This window comes from Neovison vison, chromosome 11 (genome assembly GCF_020171115.1).
Source record: "Neovison vison isolate M4711 chromosome 11, ASM_NN_V1, whole genome shotgun sequence".
Taxonomy (NCBI): Eukaryota; Metazoa; Chordata; class Mammalia; order Carnivora; family Mustelidae; genus Neogale; species Neogale vison.
In genome coordinates, this window is record NC_058101.1 from 82,697,340 (window position 1) to 82,717,342 (window position 20,003).

General features: G+C 38.3%; 1 protein-coding gene across 1 annotated transcript; it reads left to right on the forward strand.

Moving 5' to 3' along the window:
- The first annotated feature begins 902 nt into the window (after window positions 1-902).
- On the forward strand, window positions 903-19,551 carry PGRMC2 (progesterone receptor membrane component 2). The gene is made up of 3 exons (XM_044223992.1): window positions 903-1,335; window positions 17,880-18,035; window positions 19,133-19,551. The coding sequence occupies exons 1-3, from the start codon at window positions 918-920 to the stop codon at window positions 19,228-19,230; spliced, it is 672 nt and encodes a 223-aa protein (XP_044079927.1). The 5' UTR covers window positions 903-917; the 3' UTR covers window positions 19,231-19,551.
- Window positions 19,552-20,003: the final 452 nt, after the last annotated feature.

Sequence of the window (20,003 nt, forward strand, 5' to 3'; positions counted from 1 at the left end):
CCCTACCGCCACAGACTATGATTTAAGTTATAACACCTTTAGTCTTAAACCTGAAAGAAAATTCTACAAGAGCAGCCGTGACCAAAACCACCCGGGAGTGGTTGCTCGGTGCCAGCGCAGACAGCAAGTAGATTCCGGATGCCCAACAACCCCGGTGAGGGCTCTGTGACTTCATTCTCCGCCAGGAAGACTCCCGCCGGCAGCCAAAACTTTTGGGTGGTAGCTTTGTCTGCGCACCCACGCTCCAGGCTTCCCGACAGGCGCTACGGCACCCGAGTGAAAAAGAGACGCCCCTCAAAAGTTTGCGCCAGCAATTAAAACTACGTCGTGGCCTCCCACAACCTGCGCCTTCGAAAAGGCGACCAGACCAGACCCCGCCTCCGCTGCAGGCTAGGCGCACGTGAAATCCCCATGCGGAGCGACAGCGACGAAGCGGGAGTTCGCGGAGGCGAACTCAGGCCTGGGAAGGGAACGGATTGACCGCGCACGCGCATTGCGAGGGACCGGGCGGAGCCTGCCTTCCAGACTGGGTGCAAAGGAAAGGAGAGCGCGTGGCGCTCCGGAACCCGCGCACGCGCCCTAGTCTCACTCAGCCTTTGCGCGCGCGCGGCCGGCGCAGCATCTTTTCCTCAGGCCCGCCCCTCTCTTCTACTTCAGCAAGCCGAGGCGACGAGCGAAAGCAGGGAAGTGTGGGGCGAGGTGGGCGGGGCGTCGCACGCGAGCGCGGCCTGCTAAAGAAGGGAGGGGGAGGGAGAGATCCAAGACAACGTTACCCCGTCAACACCCAATGGAGAGCAGGCTTGACCCCGCCCCCTCTCCTCATGTTATTGGCTGCGAGGCCCCAGATGGGCGGGGTTGGTCGTGGGGTTGGGGAGGGCAGGGGGCGGGGAGGAGGAGGAAGGCGCTGGCGGGCAGTGATGGCGGCGGGTGATGGGGACGTGAAGCTAGGCACCCTGGGGAGTGGCAGTGAGAGCAGCAGCGACGGCAGCAGCGAGAGCCCCAGCGGCGCGGGAGCGGCAGCAGAAGGGGGCGGCTGGGCGGCAGCAGCGTTGGCGCTTTTGACGGGGGGCGGGGAGATGCTGCTGAACGTGGCGCTGGTGGCGCTGGTGCTGCTGGGGGCCTACCGGCTGTGGGTGCGCTGGGGGCGGCGGGGTCTGGGCGCCGGGGCCGGAGCGGGCGAGGAGAGTCCCGCTGCCTCTCTGCCTCGCATGAAGAAGCGGGACTTCAGCTTGGAGCAGCTGCGCCAGTACGACGGGTCCCGCACCCCGCGCATCCTGCTCGCGGTCAATGGGAAAGTCTTCGACGTGACCAAAGGCAGCAAGTTCTACGGCCCGGGTGAGGAGTTGGAAGGGGAGGGGGAGGACCTCCTACAGCTCAGGTGCGACCCCCTTATGATGGGGAGGCTCTGGGCTCTGGGTTAGTTTGCCAAGCCTTCTCGACGTCTGGACCCCTACGCCTTGGCTGCTGCACCTGGGACGGCCCGCCCCCCACACACCCCCATCCGCGGGCACCTCCAGCTTTAACCCCCTGAAGTCCGGGTTTCAGTGTCGCCCCAGGAACCAGCTCTCAGCTTTCATCTTTCTCCCATCCCGTTCTTCCACGAAGCTTTTTCTTGCGCTGAATTTTTCAAGATCGTTTCAGTTGTCGCCCATCGCGCTGGCCCACAACCTTCCCTGAGCTTTCTGATTCCTGGGATGGGTGGGGGCAAGAAGGACGGGAGATATTTCTAAAGTAGGAACCCAAAGCTGTAGGCCAGGTAATTCACAGCTTTCATTTATTTACTCTGTTTTACCACTGATCTCACTTTTCTCCCTACTATTCCCCGTAAGGCCACGTTTAGGTACACGTAGTTCCAAGTCCCCACCGTTTAGCTTGTGAAGTCTGGAAATATAAGCAACCCCTCAGACTTTTTTTTAAACCAGTTTTAGTATGGAGATGCTTTCCAAGATTAACAATGTATGTAGGATGAGGACAGACCAGAATGTAGATCTTAATAAAGACTGGCAAGGATAGTCTCCCTGAGTTTTGGGGGTGGAGCTCAATTACCGAGCAGGCGGGCCTGTCTGGTTTCTTTTTCTTTTTTCCTTTTCTTTCTTTTCTTTTCTTTCTTTCTTTCTTTCTTTTTTTTTTTTCTGATAGTGGGAAGGCAGGTATTGAAATAGACGCTGATAATGACTTACTGTGTTTTCACTGAGCAGAAAAAATTTAAAAGCTCTAAATCCACACCCCAGTACACCAGTTCTGCAAGTTAAAGATTTTTAGAACTTTACTCTCAGAGAACCCTGTGTGTAGGATGGTTGGTTAGAAACGCTTTTTCTACAATGTAGTTATAGCTTACATTTCAGATTATGCTAATAAACTTGAGTTCAGACTTATGGAATCTGCTAGTATACAATAAAATTGAGCAACATTGTATACATCTTGGTTATGTACTGATTAATTCTAAGCTTAAAAAAAGTAACTACAATAAAAAATAAGTAATAAAATTAGGGACTTAGAGTGACCTGGTGTTCAAAAGAGTACATCCAAGCCTTAAAGTCAAATGGGTTGGCAAGTCTAGAAAACAAGTTGGTTTTCTTCTTGATTTAATCTGTTAGTACATGAGAATTTACTGGCACTTGCAAATACGTACTTCTGACTTAAGTGCTTGGTGGCTAGAAGATATTTTAGAAGTGCTTTGGTTTGCTGTTAAGTGGTATAGAGATAAGAAATTGGAGATTTTATGTGTTGAACTGTTTAATTTCTTAGTTGCTTTTATTTTTGTGTGTAGATCTACATTCATTTTAACCAAGTCTTAGTGCTCTGGTTGTATAAATATGAAAAGCAGATGTCTACCTACTTAACTCTGCTGAAATGGTTAATACTTTTTTTATTTATTTGTTTACTTTAAAGTATATGGGACAAGAGAATAGGGAGTAGGCCCAAAGATAGTAATTAAATGGGCAAACCAAATTAAATAATTTTTTTAAGTCAAGAATTTACACAGTATTTTGTACCTGAAGTTTTTTTTCATTGATATTCAAATGTATGTGCAGAGATTAGAAATTGTGTACTGGTTTAGATTTTTAATATAGCACTTACCCAACTAAAAAATCTGCTTTTGTAACCCCTATTCAAAAGGACAATGAAACATACAAAGTATTAGTGCAAAGAAGCATATTAGTCCTTGCACATTATGCCTTGCTACTATCTGAAAATAGCTAGGAAAGGCTGTCATAGACACAGTTTAGCAGCCTCCAGTGGCAAATGTTCTGCAACAGAAATTAAAAATTAAGATGAGAGTCATAGATGTGATGTAAATAGCCTTTGTGTGGTTTGAGCATTGAGGGGGCTCCTCAGATAACAAGGGAGAAGTCAGTTTTAGGTTGGCTTCCACCAGTTCGCAGGTCTTAAAGAACAGGCTTAAAATAATATAATATATAATATTATTTTCTAAGTATTTATTGATCAACCTAATATAGGTGTTTGGAATGTTATATTATGGAAAGGAACTTGAAAGTGGCCAGATCATCTATGGGCTTGGAGTATGTTGATATTTCACATTAATAGAAGATGTAACACTTTTTCCAAAAGTCTTGAAGCCAAGTTTCTATGAAACGAATATAAGTTCAGTTTGGGTTTTAATTTTTATTTTCATCCTCAAGTCAGTTGAGCACTTTTTTTTTTTTAATTTTACTTATTTATTTGACAGAGAACCCAAGTAGGCAGAGAGGCAGGCAGAGTGAGAGAGGAGGAAGCAGGCTCCCCACTGAGCAGAGCGCCTGATGTGGGGCTTGATCCCTGGACGGTGAGATCATGACCTAAGCCTAAGGCAGAGGCTTAACCCACTGAGCCACCCAGGCACCCCTGGTGAGCACTTTGTAAGAGAATAATTCAGAAGCAGTGATCTTAGCCTGACAATCTTAATAGTTTGAAAGAATGAGGTAAGAAGTCAGAAAACCTCTTTTCTATGACTAGCCAATATCTACTCCCATTTCACAGTATTGGTTTTAGAGTTAATTATTTTGTGAGTCCTTTTTTCCTATGTCAGAAATACTGGTTTCTTTCTTCTTCTTCTTTTTTTTTTTTAATACTGTTTTCTTAGTAATTTTAAGGTTCAGGTTCTTAAAAAAATATTGACAATTTAGTGGAGTAAACACATGTTGGCAAACAGTTGGCATTAACTACATTTGTCATCATTAAATTTAGTAACACTTTGGGCACTTGGCCAGCATGTGAGGAAAGTGGTCATATAAGAAACAATGAATATGGGAGGAGAAAGGAAATAAGGTTTGTTAAGCACTTACTACATTAGATCCATTAGTCATCTCCACACTGCCTCAGGGAGGTTAGTAAGTATTCCTGCCCTCAGATGGGAGTCTGAAGTGTAGGTTTTTTGGGTAAATTGGCTTGGGTCATACTGGCATGGCATTCAAATCCAAATATATTTAACCCCAAAGCCTATTTGTACTTCAGGTAAACTATGTTCTGGGATAAGCTTTGGGAGAATCTTAACTGTTGTTTTTATACCCTCTCCTGGTTCCCATTAGGTTTTAAAGCCTCAGACATGCTTGCATGGCTGTATGTTGCACTGTCCAATACGGTATCCACAAATCCCATGTGGCTTTTTAAGTTAATTAAAATTAAATACAATTAAAATTGACTCCCTCCATCACACTAGCCACATTTCCACTACTCAGTAGCTACATGGCTACCATATTAGTGCACTTTATGTAGTATTTCCATCTTCCCAAAGAGTTCTATTTAACAGCATTGATTCTAGAGGTCAGGGTAGAAGGATGAGGAAACTCATCCTTCTATTTATTGAGCTATTATCTCATTTCATTTTCAAACAGCACTAAGAGATAAGTAATGTTTCCATTTTACAGATGTGGCAACACATCACATACTCCGTGGCAAAACTAAAAATCAAATAGTCTGTCTTCACAGGCCATCCATTCCCATTGTATCACTGCAAAAATAATTTTGTATGGTTCTAGAGTTCATAGAGTAGAAGACTGGAACAGATAGTGTAATTTTAAGTAACTTGATTTAATATTAGTACAATGAAATTGTACCAAAATAGTGGTGGTGGTGTTTTTTTTTTTTTTTTTTTAAAGATTTTATTTATTTGACAGGGAGTCAGCAAGAGGAAGAACACAAATGGGGAGTGGGAGAGGGAAGATCAGGCTCCCCGCTGAGCATGGAGCCCCGATGTGGGATCATGACCTGAGCCGAGGGTAGACGCTTAACAACTGAGTCACCTAGATGCCCCCACAATAGTGTTTTTACGTATTCTAATAGTTTATCCTGCATTTCTGAAATTTAAATATATTGCTTCCCCCTTATTCCAGGTAGCATACTCTTTGATACAGACCAAAGCAGTATTTACTCCAGCTTACCTTTTGAATTCTACTGGAAAAGAAAAAGTCATATATAAAAGAGGTACCCCATGAGATATAAAAGAGGTAATCTTTAGGAGGATGGGGAAAGGAGCACATCTGCTTTTCAAGTGTTTTTCCTCCTTTTTTTTAACTTTATCTTCAATATATTAACTTTTATTTATAGTTTGCAAAATTGCAGTTGATGCAAGAGTTGCAGCATATAGACTAGGCCCAGCCTGACCTCTTCCTTCATGGATGTACTATTGACACTACTCAGCTCTCATCCCAGCTACTTGCTTTGAGGCCAGCTGGATCTGTTTGGGCTAATGGCCATACACACCCATTAACTTTCAGTAAAATAAAAGGATCAGCTAAGTTTTCTGATGAGTTTTGATACTCTGCTCAAATTTATACTAGTTATTTCTATAATGCCTACTCTGAGTTCAGCATCATTTCATTGTTTTTAATCTTTAAGGGAATTGTATTTGTGTTAAATGCTAATGCTAAAGTATTAAAGGATAGCTGAAAGCATATATGAAACCAGAATATGTTATTCATGCTGGAAGAAAATAGGTTTAGCAACATCTGGAGTTAGCTATTCAAATTCTTTAAATAATTCTTTCAATAATTTATGACCCAGATGTCTCTTCCCCTCAGTACCCATGACAGACATCACTAAATAACTGCTATAGCCTTGGAACCTGCATTCTGTTTCAAGATCACTAACATGGGACTTCATCTCCATTTTAAATACAGAGAAGGAATTCCCTGGATTTCATTGCATTGTTGCTTAAATAAAATGAGTTAACTGAGTTTTCAAAACAGTTGGGGTCCTACCTGTATAGAGTTTATAGTATATTTGGGAAAACAGACAAGAAACAAGCATTCAGTGTATAATTATTATTTGTAATTAAGTGTCCTATGAAAGAAATGCATAGGATCTATAATAGAGGGTAACAAAGAACTTTAGATGGTCAAGAAAGGTGCTTTCCATTTATATTAGTTTATCAAGAAAAAGGGTTTGATATTTAAGCAAAAACCTAAAGGAGTGACCTATACAAAGATTGGGTGTGAGAATGTTCTGATGCCATCTAACACTCAATCTAGAACTGATCATATTGTGTTAATCAGCAGAGAAAGAAACATCCTTAACTTTATTAATTTTGAGAATTGACCTCAGTCTTCGTTTGATTAATATTAACACAGTGATTCTTTTTCTGCCCTGTTTTCCACTGATCTGTGGTTTATTATTCCTTTATAATATAGCTAGATTTTCTTTTCATTGAATCTAGTATCAACACTTCTTTAAGATTTTATTTATTTATTTGAGAGAGAGCACAAAGTGGGGGTGCAGTGGGGCAGAAGGAGAGAGAGAAGCAGACTCTCCGTGCATCAGGGAGCTGGACTCAGACTCCAGGCTCCATCCTAGGGCCTTGGGATCATGACCCAAGTGGAAGGTGAAGGCATACACTTACCCACTGAGCCACCCAGGTGCCCCTCAACACTGTTTTTAACAGCTTAATTGGTTTATGTTTTATTGTTACTTACACATTTAGATATATTTCTACCTTCTTATTTAGTAATTTAGCTTCATACTTCGCTTTTTTCTCCCTTTTTTCCTTCGCAGATTAATTTTTTTTAGTTCTTCCACTTTTTAATCCCTACTTATTTGGATATATCTGTTAACATTCTTTTAATGATACTCTTAAAGGTTTTGCTATAGAAGACCCTATTCTTCTACAGAATATAGGAATGTTAGCCAAACATATCTTTGTGAATTAAAAAACTCTCTTTAAAACACTTTACTGTGATTTAAGAGAATATTTCTTAATAAATACACAAAACTACCATGTATACAAATGTGGATGGTGTCCCTTGGAGTTGTATAGTATACAGCCATATGTTGTGGCCCTGGTTTAGAAAACTTTTACTCTAAGCCTTCTCTCACCTATTATCTATGGTATTGTATTACTCTTAGACTTGTAGTTCTACTCTATTTTTTCAAACTCCTCCTCCTAATTGATTTAAGTATTACCTTTTTTTATTATTAGCCCTCATTTAAATTTACCAACATAGTTGCCATTTTCTTTATTCACAGTCATTTCTTGCATCTCATTCCTTTGTTCAGGGTTCAGCTCTCATTTTAGTGAGGTGTGCTCTGTAGTTTTCTTATTGACATGCAAAAAAAAAAAAAAACTGTCTCCGTATGCCCTCATGCAGAAATAATAGTGTAGGTTTCGGATATAAAATTATAGGCTGGTTGTTTTATCTCAGATCTTCAATAGTAGTATGCCACTGTCTTCAAGTCTGCTTTTGGTTTATTTTCATTCATTAGATTAATCTGTTTTTCCTTTGTCTTTGGAATTTTACTAGGATTTGCCAAGGTGGGGATTTTTTTTTTTTTTTTTTAAACATGGGCCAGACTCTACTAAAATTTGAGAATGTGTGTCATCCATTTATTTTAAAAAATTTGAACCCATTACCTCTTCAATTATTGCCTCCCCTGTTGTCTTCTAATAGGTAAAGACCAGCTTTTCATTCTGTCCTTCATGTTTCTTAATCTTTCCTTAAGGTTCTATCTGTAATTACTTCAAAATTTTAAGCAAACATACTATAGTTTTTTAATCTGCTTGTATTATTCTGGGGATGCCAGTTCTCATCTGTTACATATGCTCACTCCATGGTGGTTTGTTTCTTCATGTAGTTTGTAATTTTTACTACAAAAACTTAAACCTTCAGCAATTACAGTCTTTTTTATTTCTTGGAGATTTTTTTTCTATGCGCTTCCTTAAGTCATAGGTTGTAGAAGTCTTCCTGTAGAGTAGTTTAGATATATTTCTAAATAGGGCCTCAGGAAGTTTTTTAAAAACTGTATTTTTATTAGATTATACATATTCAAAATAGAATGTTTTAAAGCATGTTCTGTAAAAAACAACCCAGTTACCACGTTCCCCTTCCTAGAAGTGAGGAACCAATCTGAGTATTGTTCTGGAGCAATCACCTGTAAGTATAAGCATGTGGATATGCACTCCCTAGGTACTCCCACCCCCCCCCACACACACACATTGTTGCATATTGTACAAACCTTTCATATCTGGAGAGCCTTTGATCTCAGCATAAAAAGAGTCATCTTATTCTTTTAAGTATATGCATATTCTGTTACATTAATATATCATAATTTAACTATTAACATTTGTTTCCAGTCTCTTACTAATAATATATAATAATATAGTGTTGCTATAAATATGCATGTACATGTCCTTTTATACATGTGAGTGAACTTTACAAATTCCTAGAAGTAAAAACACTGAGTCTTAGGGTATGGGACATTTTTTAATTTGGGTACTTATTTTTGGATTGCCTTCCAGAGAAATTGGAGCAATTCATACTTCATGAAAATGCCTACTTCTCACCCCTTTGCCAAAAGTATGATATTAAACTTCTTGGTCTTTGTCAATCTGAGAATTTAAAATGGTATCTCAATATTTTTAAATTCACATTTCTCTTTTTTAGTTTGGTTGGACACTTTCAGAATTTTGAGTCATTTATGTTATCTATAAATTATCTGTTCATACATTCTTTGCCACAGTTTTTCAATTATGGTATTGGTCTTAGAGGTTTTAGGTGTTCTTTAAAAAGTGAATCAACCTTAGCTGCAAACATTTTTTCCTAGTTTGTCTTTTTACTTTATTTATGGTGTTTTTGTAAACCATACGGAGATTTGGGGTTTTGTGTATTCAAATTTATCTTCTTTTTATGGGTGCTGAATTTTCTATCACAAGTAACTTAAAGATTTTTTTAACTAAAACGATTATTTTTAAAAATAGTATTTTTTAAAAATACTTTTATGATTTGGGTTTTTTAGTTCCATTTGGAATTTATTTTAAGATGTGAAATAAGGATTTTTTTTTCCTTTTTCCAATTTATTTATTTTCAGAAAAACAGTATTCATTATTTTTTTCACCACACCCAGTGCTCCATGCAAGCCGAGCCCTCTATAATACCCACCACCTGGTACCCCCAACCTCCCACCCCTCCGCCACTTCAAACCCCTCAGATTGTTTTTCAGAGTCCATAGTCTCTCATGGTTCACCACCCCTTCCAATTTACCCAAAAGCACATACCCTCCCCAGTGTCCATAACCCTACCCCCCTTCTCCCAACCCCCCTCCCCCCAGCAACCCACAGTTTGTTTCGTGAGATTAAGAGTCACTTATGGTTTGTCTCCCTCCCTATCCCATCTTGTTTCATGGATTCTTCTCCTACCCACTTAAGCCCCCATGTTGCATCACTACTTCCTCATATCAGGGAGATCATATGAAAGGATTTTTACAGGAAATTACTTAGTTACCCCAACACTATTTATAGAATAATTTTTCCCCGAGCACTTGCAGTATTACCTTTATTGTTCTCTAAATTCCAATAGATATTTAAGTCCACGCTATTTCTTTTTTTTCCCACATTAACATTCTTGATTATTAATCATCTCATGAAAAATCTGCACAGTAACCAGAGATAAACCTACTGCAGCATCTTTACTCTTTCTGTTATCCAACCTTCAGCTCACTTTTTGTCAGCACCAACATTGACTTTTTCAGTCCCTCTGACTTTCTTCATTCTGTTCTTGTGTTCCTTTCACTGTTTTCTTGATGTCTTTTTCTTCTCAAGACAGGCCATGTCTTGCAAGTCTATGTTTGGGTTCATTTTTCTTTGCATAATCCAAGGAATCATAAATCATCCCAAAGCCAGTTGTCCTACCACCACTAAAATGGGTTCTGAATCCCAAATACAAATATGACATCTGGTTTTATACATTTTGGTTAGTTTTTCCTGAATTTCTGTCTTAGCTGCTGTTGTCTTTGTGGAGTGAAGGACATCAATGTCCATCTGTTTCTGCTGAAATAGTCAGTTGGTCATGAACATCCTCAGATAGTTATTGTGTCGTTCATAATGGTGGCCAAGCTTCAAGCATCTGGGGAGGAAAAGAACAAGTCCATGCTATTTCTTCACCTTAGAATCCTCATTCTCTAGGGGTTGTGTAAACTCAGTTCCCACTCTCACATCTTCGCAGGCCTGGGATTTTTACTTCTCTGTCTTCCTGGTCTCCACCCTAGCTGTAAGCCCTGGGGCCAAGGCTGCTGAGGTGGCCCCACAGTATTGCTGACAGCTTTCTAGTTTGAATTTCAAAAACAAGATTGAGTTGAGGGAAGTATTTTAACTGCCTAAAGTTAGGGCCAAACTAGATAGATACTTTAACCATTTTATACCAGTGCTTCTAAGATTTGCCCAATGTTAAATGTTGGTTGAAGCCTCTAGAACCCAAGCATCTTGGCTCCTTGAGGAGTGTTCTTTCATTTTGACCACACTACCTTCTCTCTAAAAGTCTTTGGACTTCCTAAATTTAAATATAAAAAAATAATATTTATTACTTGGAATTCTTTTAATCACTTTTATATTACGGCTTCATTTATTCCAAAGCCATTGTGATCTTATTTGGAATAAATTACTCAATACCAAGTATAATTACGTTTTTTTTAAAAAGTTGTTTTAATAATCACAAAAGACTTGTCAAAATAGACCAGAAAACCAGGCTGTTTATAAACTTCAGTGGATTATAGTTTGTTCCTCAAAGCTATGGTTTTTATATCGTGGAAATAATTGAAATATTCATTCTGGAATTTTCTCATCATAAATACTAATGTAGGTACACAGCCATCCTAATAATCACAATATTATCAAACATATTTTAGATATTTTATTTGCTCCTGGAATTTTCTATTTATTAAATTACTCTTTAAAACATTTTATTACAGGGCGCCTGGGTGGCTCAGTGGGTTAAGCCGCTGCCTTCGGCTCAGGTCATGATCTCAGGGTCCTGGGATCGAGTCCCGCATCGGGCTCTCTGCTCAGCGGGGAGCCTGCTTCCCTTCCTCTCTCTTTGCCTGCCTCTCTGCTTACTTGTGATCTCTCTCTGTCAAATGAATAAATAAAATCTTAAAAAAAAAAAAAAACACTTTCTTACTGGCGCACCTGGGTGGCTCAGTGGGTTAAGCCTCTGCCTTAGCTCAGGTCATGGTCTCAGGGTCCTAGGATGGAGTCCTGCATCGGGTTCTCTGCTCAGCAGGGAGCATGCTTCCCCCTCTCTCTCTGCCTGCCTCTCTGCCTCCTTGTGATCTCTCTCTGTGTCAAATAAATAAATAAATAATCTCAAACATTTTCTTACAGTGACCATATGTTTTTGCCTTTTCAAAAATAACATTACCACATTCTACCTGATTATATTAAAGTAAGCAGTTTCAGGATTCACTAACTAGTAGATTTATTGAATTTTGAACTTTAAAAATCTATGTGACAGTTGTGTTAAGTCTTAGAGTCTTAATGAAATCTGAATTCTAGTATAATGTCATTTTGATGTATTTAACATTATTTTTGAAAGATTATTTTGGGGCGCCTGGGTGGCTCAGTCGGTTAAACATCTGCCTTCTGCCTAGGTCATGATCCCAGGGACATGGGATTAAGCCCACAGTGGACTCCCTGCTCAGTGAGGAGTCTGCCTCTCTTTGTCCCACTGCTCTCCTCCTTACCACCCCCAACTCATGCTTTCAAATAAATAAATAAAATCTTTTTGAAAAAAAGAAGACTTACTATTAAAATGATGCCTTAGAACATTTGTTATATAGGTATATTTAAGAGAAGCTGCTTTGGTTGAATAATTGTTCATTTTTTGTAGCAAGAATTTTCTTGAAATTATAAGTCCACCTTTATATCAGCAAATAGAGTCAAAATAACAGTTTATATAAGTACACTGGCTTTTTTTTTTTAATTACAGCAAAAGACTTCTTAACATTTAAAATTTGCTTTCCTTGGGTAGTTCTCTGTTATTTTAGTATTATAGATAGCCAAGTATGGTTATCAAAAATTGGAATCTGTAACATTAATGTTTGTTGGTAAGGAGTGTGGAATGGGGAGGTATTACTGGCTTCTCAGATAACACTTCTGGTTGAATCATGAATGCAAAGAAATGTACTTTATGTAGACCTCAGATCCTTCTTTCTCTGAGCACATCCATCTAGTTCCAATTCTAGTTGTTAATGTTATGTTCTTTATGATCTTACAGGAAAAAATAAAGAAAACTGTTCAAAAAGATCTTTTCAGAAGTTAAATGCTTCCTGAGGGGAATCTTAATGTGGAGAAGATAGCTTACATATAGTTTAGAGGGTGGGATAATATGTTAATCATGGAATCATTATTTTCTATTCAACAATTAATAAAGCATCATTTTTCCTAGAAATGGGGTTGGATTATTACCTGTTGACTCAAGTTCACGCTTACTAAATCAGCCATCTAAAACCAAAAAAAGAACCTGTTTTAGAAGTTTTGTTTTTACGTTTATTCAGTGTTGAGGTCTCCTTAGAGAAATTGGCAGAGAATTTTATTAGAGAATCCATTGGTACATGATTAATATACTCAAAGATGGAAGATTTTCTGGTCTCTGTTTTCTATAATGACCATTTTCTTCTCCCCTTTTTACCATTTAGATGTGTTTAGTGGTTTATACTCTGAAGTACCCTGAAGTAGATTGACTTTTGCAGACTAGGGAGGTAAATATAATAAAATGATAAGAAAAGCTGTCGATGTATACAGCCTTTTTGTTAATCCTCTTTCATTTTGATTTAACAGGTATTCCAAAGTATCTGTTCCCCAGAGATTTTGCAATTAATGAAATCCTCCAATTTCCAGGGTTGTCATTCCATCTTTGGGTTTGTAGATCCTGTGTGTTTTCTCAAGTTTATTGTGTTTGGGGTAGAAAAGTGGAGATAGTACTTCTGAAGTCTGTTGGTAATTTTAGGCAAGTCACTGAATCTCCCTGCTCCTGTTCATCTGCCAGGTGAGGAGGGCAAAAATTGTTCCTTCCACTTTGCAAGACTGTGAGAGAGGAAAGTCACATTGCTAGAAAATGTTTTAAAAAGTTGAAAACTATCGTTTTACATGTAGGTTTTTACAGCCCTGATCAATTTTATTTTTTATTTCGTGTGTATGACTCGTCGCTGTTTTGTCATCATTACTTTGTTTTGGAAAAAAAAAAAATCACACTAGTTCTATCTGTCTCTCTTATCTATCTATGGCCTCCATCTGGGGAAAAATAGCTATTGGCATAAAGCATGTGGAGTTATGCAGAAGAAAAAAAAAAAAAAACCCAAACTACTTTTCTTTTCCCTAGGGACTGTTTGTTCTTGCTTAATTTTCAAAGTTAATATTTCTCTAAAATAATTCCAATTTAAGGAATAATATTGAATTTCTTTCTCTTAAATGCTAAATACCCAGGGAGCCTGGGTGGCTCAGTGGGTTAGGCCTCTGTTTTCTGCTCAGGTCATGATCTCAGGGTCCTGGGATCCCCACATCGGGCTTTCTGCTCAGCAGGGAGCCTGCTTCCTCCTCTCTCTCTCCCTGCCTCTCTGCCTGCTTGTGATCTCTCTGTGTCAAATAAATAAATAAAATCTTTAAAAAAAAAAAAAGCTAAATACCCTCTGCAAAGTCAGTTGATACAATGGGCAATGGTTTGAAAGTTATAAATTTTGGCCGGTTATAATTAGTGTCCCAGTTTCTTATGTAGAAGCCAAATTTAAAAGTTTAAAATGGTAGCCTTAGTGTACACTGATAGGAAAGTGATTAAATTGTAGGTATGTATATTCATTCAGTATGAATGTGTATAACCATTAAATAGTACTTGCGAATGTCACCTAGGAGGTTGGGGTACCAGGTGGTGGGTATTATAGAGGGCACGGCTTGCATGGAGCACTGGGTGTGGTGAAAAAATAATGAATACTGTTTTTCTGAAAATAAATAAATTGGAAAAAAAAAGTAGCAATATGGAAAATACTTAAGAATAGAAAAAGCAGGATAAAAATGTACTTTACTGGAAAGAATTACCTTTATTTTTGTGTTAATGCATCAGTACCTAATAATGCTACTTTTTGGGGGGGAGGGCAGAGAGAGACAGCAGGAGAGAGAACATAAGCAGGGGAAGCAGGAGAGGAAGAAGCCGGCTTCCCACTGAGTAGGGAGACCAATGCAGGTCTCGATTCCAGGACCCTGGGACCATGACCCAAGCCAAAGGCAGACACTCAACCACTGAGCCACCTGGCGCCCCAATAATGCTGGTTTTTAAATTTATCAGAAATGCCACTTCTGGTTCCATGCCATAAACTTTGCAGAGAATGACTTTCTTACACCTCATGAACTTCATGGTGCAGTGTTTTCTGTAACTCAGATTAATGTTGATAAATGTTTAGATTATTGTCTATTTAAGTAGATTTTGAATTCTCATAAATGTACAACACATATCTTACTCAGATTCTGACACATAATCTTCAGTTTCCTAAATGTTTTCAAATACGAATATGGATATAATCATTACGCTGCTCATTTAAAAATTAAGGAATTTTCTTGTTTACTTATCCTTAGAAAGTATTTTATTTTTTTAACTGAACAATAAGCTCTCTTACTGACCACTCCATTGCTCATAATAGTATTTCTGGTTTTAAAATCATTTTCTCTAAATTACCTTTGTCATATACAGAAAACTGTAGCCTCAGGGAGAAAAAATGGTGGGGTTTTTTGTTTGTTTGTTTGTTTTTGGTAAAATTTGGTATTTTGGAAATCTTTTCTTTTTTTAAGTATGTATGTATTTACTTATTTATTTAAGTAATCTCGTCACCCAACATGGGGATTGAACTCATGAGCCTGAGATCAAGAGTTGCGTGGTCTTCCAACTGAGCCAACCAGACACAATTTTTTTTTTTAAGATTTTATTTATTTATTTGACAGAGATCACAAGTAGGCAGAAAGGCAGGCAGAGAGAGGAGGAAGCAGGCTCCCTGCTGAGCAGAGAGCCCGATGTGGGACTCGATCCCAGGACCCTGGGATCATGACCTGAACCGAAGACAGAGGCTTTAATACACTAGTCACCCAGGCGCCCAACACCACTTAATTTTTAAACCTACATTTTAAACAGAACAACTTAAATGATCTGCTGTGTGGCCTAATATGAAGGCAGAAATAACTCTTAAAAGATATTTATTACAAAAATAATTTTTTAACAAGTACACAACCAAAACCAGAAACAGACCCATAAATACCGAGAACAAACTGATAGTTGCCAGGGGGAAGGTGGTTGAGGGAAGGTTAGTGGGAGATATACAGGCTTCCAGTCATGGAATGAGTTAATCATAGGGATGAAAGGGACAGCATAGGGAATATAGTCAATGGTATTATAACAGTATTGTATGGTGACAGTGGTAGCTACACTTAACAGTAAGCAAAGCATACTGTTTAGAGTTGTCTTATCACTATATTATACACCTAAAACTAACATAACATTATGTGTCAACCATACTCAATTAATAATAATAAAGAAAAGTAGTAGTAAGAATAATAATTTTCTAAATAGCTGGACCTTACCAATTATATGAAGTAAATTTTTTTCTTTTCATTCCCCAGAAAAGGCTGCCACTGTTTGTATTCTGGTTTGTATTCTTCCTGGTGTTTTTCACACATATACAAACACATGTGTGTGTATTTTTTTAATTCAAAGCAAATCGTATTCTATATATACATACTCTTCTGAATTGCTCTTTTCAGTTTCTCTATTATGGACTTCTGTGTATACATATAGAAATACTTCATTCTTATTGATAGTTATGTACGTTATTCCAGTAAATTAATGTACTATAATTTAACCAGTTTCTTGATAGGGAAAAGTAAGTTTTTTCAGTTCTGTTTATTATATGTTTTAAAGAACTAAAGTGTCTTTTTTATCATGTATTTGGGTGGAGATTTTGCTCACCATAAGTGAATCTGCTCAAAGTAAAGGATGAAGATTGAGAGTTACTACTTATTTGAAATTGCAGCTAATATTTTAGAAGAAATTTATTATGTTTCTTTTTTTTTTTTTTTAAGGAGGGAGGGAAGGAGAGTGGGAGGACAAACAAGCAGGGAGAAGCATCAGAGAAAGGGAGAAGCAGACTCTTTGCTGAGCAGGAGCCTGATGTGGGGCTCCATCCCAGGACCCTGAGATCATGACCTGAGCCGAAAGCAGATACTTAACCAACTGAGCCGCCTAGGCACCCCCAGTTTTACTCTTTTTCTACTTTATGCCAGGCACGTGGTAGGCATTGAGCACTGACGTGAGTAAGACAACTGCTGCTCTCAAGCACAAACTTTAGGAATGGCTCATTTCTGTCGGCATAAACATTGTGCCATTCCTCCCTAGAGAGGGTAGTTACTAATTCCTTGGAAAAAATCCTATTCATTTTGCGTCAGTCAGAGCTGTTGGTGCGCCTGGGTGGCTCAGTTGGTTAAGCGTCCAATTCTTTTTTTTTTTCTTTTTTTTCTTTTTTTAAAGATTTTATTTATTTATTTGAGAGAGAGAGACAGTGAGAGAGAGCATGAGCGAGGAGAAGGTCAGAGAGCGAAGCAGACTCCCCATGGAGCTGGGAGCCTGATGTGGGACTCGATCCCGGGACTCCAGGATCACGCCCTGAGCCGAAGGCAGTCGTCCAACCAGCTGAGCCACCCAGGCATCCCTAAGCGTCCAATTCTTGATTTCTGCTCAGGTCATGATCTCAGGGTCATGAAATCAAGACCCACTCGGACTCCGTGCTGGGTTTGAAACATGCTTAGGATTCTCTAGCTCTCCCCTCTGTCCCTTCCCACACTACTCCTCACACTCTACCCCCCCAAAATAAAAATAATAAAAACTTAAGAAAAAAAAACAAAAAACCTGTTCCTTAATAGGCACATCTCCTATTTCCCAAGAGCTGTGACAAATAAAAACCATTGTTTAATGACTTTTCATTGTTTAATGGTAATTGTGAATATATTCTGGTAGTCAGGTGATACTTATTTTGAAAATGGGTCATATTTCTGATAAAATCATTCAGCAAAGACCTGTTGAGCATCTATATGTGCTATACGTTGAACTAGTCACTGGGAGTACAAAGATGATAGTCTCTGGTTTCATATGACCTACTTTGAAAAAGAGAAAGAAGAGAATATTTTAGATCCATGGTTGACTTGAATCTTTAACAAATGCTCATCTAGTGGATGTTCTTTTGATTATTTTTAGATGGCCACAATTAATTAACAGCAATCGGTGAAACATTATCTCCCCTCAAACAAACCAGCTTCCAAACCTAACTGCTTAAGTTTCCTCTTCTCCCTAATATGTTATACAAGTATACATTATACAAACACAAGTTTTGAGGTATCTGAAATTTAAATTTTAAATTTAAAAAGTGAAAAATTTAAAAAGTGAAAAACTTTATTTTGATCTACAGGCAGATTTCCAAGAAGTTTCTTCTCATTATCCCTTTTAGTATCTGTCATGTTTTGAAATTAAGGCTATGTACCAAGTATGAGTCATTATGAGGTTTCCTTTATTTGGCTTTTTCCTTTGAGGCATTAAATAATGTTAAGGTAATGTCAATAATTTTTTTTTTCCTCCCCACCCCCTCAGCCGGTCCATATGGAATATTTGCTGGTAGGGATGCCTCCAGAGGACTGGCGACATTTTGCCTAGATAAAGATGCACTTAAAGATGAGTATGATGATCTCTCAGACTTGAATGCTGTACAAATGGAGAGTGTTCGAGAATGGGAAATGCAATTTAAAGGTACCTTTATTTTGTCGGGTTCTTTGAAAAGAAAGTGTGTATTATTTCACATTCCTTAAGAGTCTAAGGAGATCTGTTTCCATCTCCATCATTATTTGATGATACAAAGCTAAATAAGAAAATGATTGTTACATATTATTTAAAAATCCATATTTAAAAGTTGATTTGTTACAAACTATAACAAAACTGTGATTCCTTTAGTCTTATAAGACTTTTTAATTAAGATATAGTATTTTTAAATAATAAGCTTCTATTTAAAACTGAATTTTATTTTGGATATTGATACTATAATTTATTCCAAAATGATTTCATTGATTTTACTCACAAATCATAATGAAAAAATGTCTTTCCCCTTTATTATGCCCTTGAGGCATCCAGTAGTACCTCCTGTGTGACAATCCAGATAGCTATTTATGTGACCTGTGCATCCCTTGGAAACACTTCTTCTGACTTCTTGGCATTTGAACCAGTTCTACTGTAGGAAGCAGTCCTCCTATCTTACCCTGCTGTTTTGTCAGTTAATTCACTTAACCTAGGTTCAAATTCCCAACCAAGAAATAAGTAAATATGGATCACCTTGGACACCACAGTGTTCTAAATTAATACCTGACAACATAAAACAAGCAATATTAACAGAGATGTAAGAAAGGAGTTTAATAGGAGAAAGAATAATGCTATGACTGGAGCCACACACTAGCTCTTAAAGAACACAGGATAATAAGTAACAAATGACTTTGTTTTTCATTTGGTTTATTTTCCTGGAGAGTACTAGCCTGTGTCACATTTTCTCTCTGAGAATATTTTCTGGTTGGATCTACTTACCATGATCTCTTAGTGATTCTGATGAAATGTCCGTTAAGAACTGGTATATATGGAGCACTCTCCTGCAAAGCATAGTCCCCATGCTTTGTAAATTCCTTATTCCCATTTTCTTTTGTTCAAGCCTTACATGAATGCAAAGACCAGCCAAGGTGAGCAATAGGAACAACTTAGCCTATTGTATGTAATTCTAAAAGAGGCAAACACCTTCCGCATTGTATGATGGCATAGAGCAACAAATTTGATCACTACTGATTTTCTTTTGATGTATTTTTCAGAAAAATATGATTATGTAGGCAGACTCCTAAAACCAGGGGAAGAACCATCAGAATATACAGATGAAGAAGATACCAAGGATCACAATAAACAGGATTGAACTTTGTAAACAACCAAAGTCAGGGGCCTTCAGAACTGCAATTCTTATTACTCCCTTTCACAGAATGTCCGGCGTCTTTGGGTTTGGTTCACCTGCTGCAAAAAACATTCAACAGATTCTATACAAGCTAAATGAGTCTCACTATGAAGATTTGAATACTAGACATTATTTATGCTGCCAAACTCATTTGTTGCAGTTGTTTGTAATGTCTGGTGGGGCATCATCATCCTGAAAAGGAGGAAACGGACTTTTTTTTAAAGAGCAAGAAAGTTACAAGGTTACTCCTTCCTCCCTTCCTTCCTTCCTTTCTTCTTTCCTTCCTTCTTCCTCCCTCCCTCTCCCTCCCTCATTCCCTCCCAGCCTTCTTCTTCTTTTTTTTTTTAATCAAAGACAACCAGATATGTATTTGCTACTTAAATGTACAAATCTCCTTAAAATCAGCAAGGGATTCATGTGCTGTGTTCTTGTTTAAGCTTTGAGGGAAGAGACCTGGGCAGGAGAGGTTGGGGTACCCATCAATTTGAGTAGTTTAGGTTACTGAAACATTAAAATGTGAATTCCCAAACTTCTCTTTTTGGGTTTTGTCAGGGAAGAGAAAAAAACCTTTATTTCTAAGAAATTAGGAGAAGGGGTTTCAAGTGGATCTAAGTCAAAGCTAATTCCCCAGTAGTAATATCATTTGCAACTAGTGTTTATCCCTTCCCTTCCCCTAGATCAAATCAATATTAATTGTGCCTTATTTCACTTACATAGACTTGAATTATTTTAGGGAA

Coding starts and splice junctions, on each gene's coding strand:
- PGRMC2 (XM_044223992.1), top strand. CDS start 918: ATGGCGGCGGGTGATGGGGACGTGAAGCTAGGCACCCTGGGGAGTGGC. Junction 1,336..17,879: donor CAGCAAGTTCTACGGCCCGG/GTGAGGAGTTGG, acceptor CCACCCCCTCAG/CCGGTCCATATGGAATATTT. Junction 18,036..19,132: donor ATGGGAAATGCAATTTAAAG/GTACCTTTATTT, acceptor TGTATTTTTCAG/AAAAATATGATTATGTAGGC.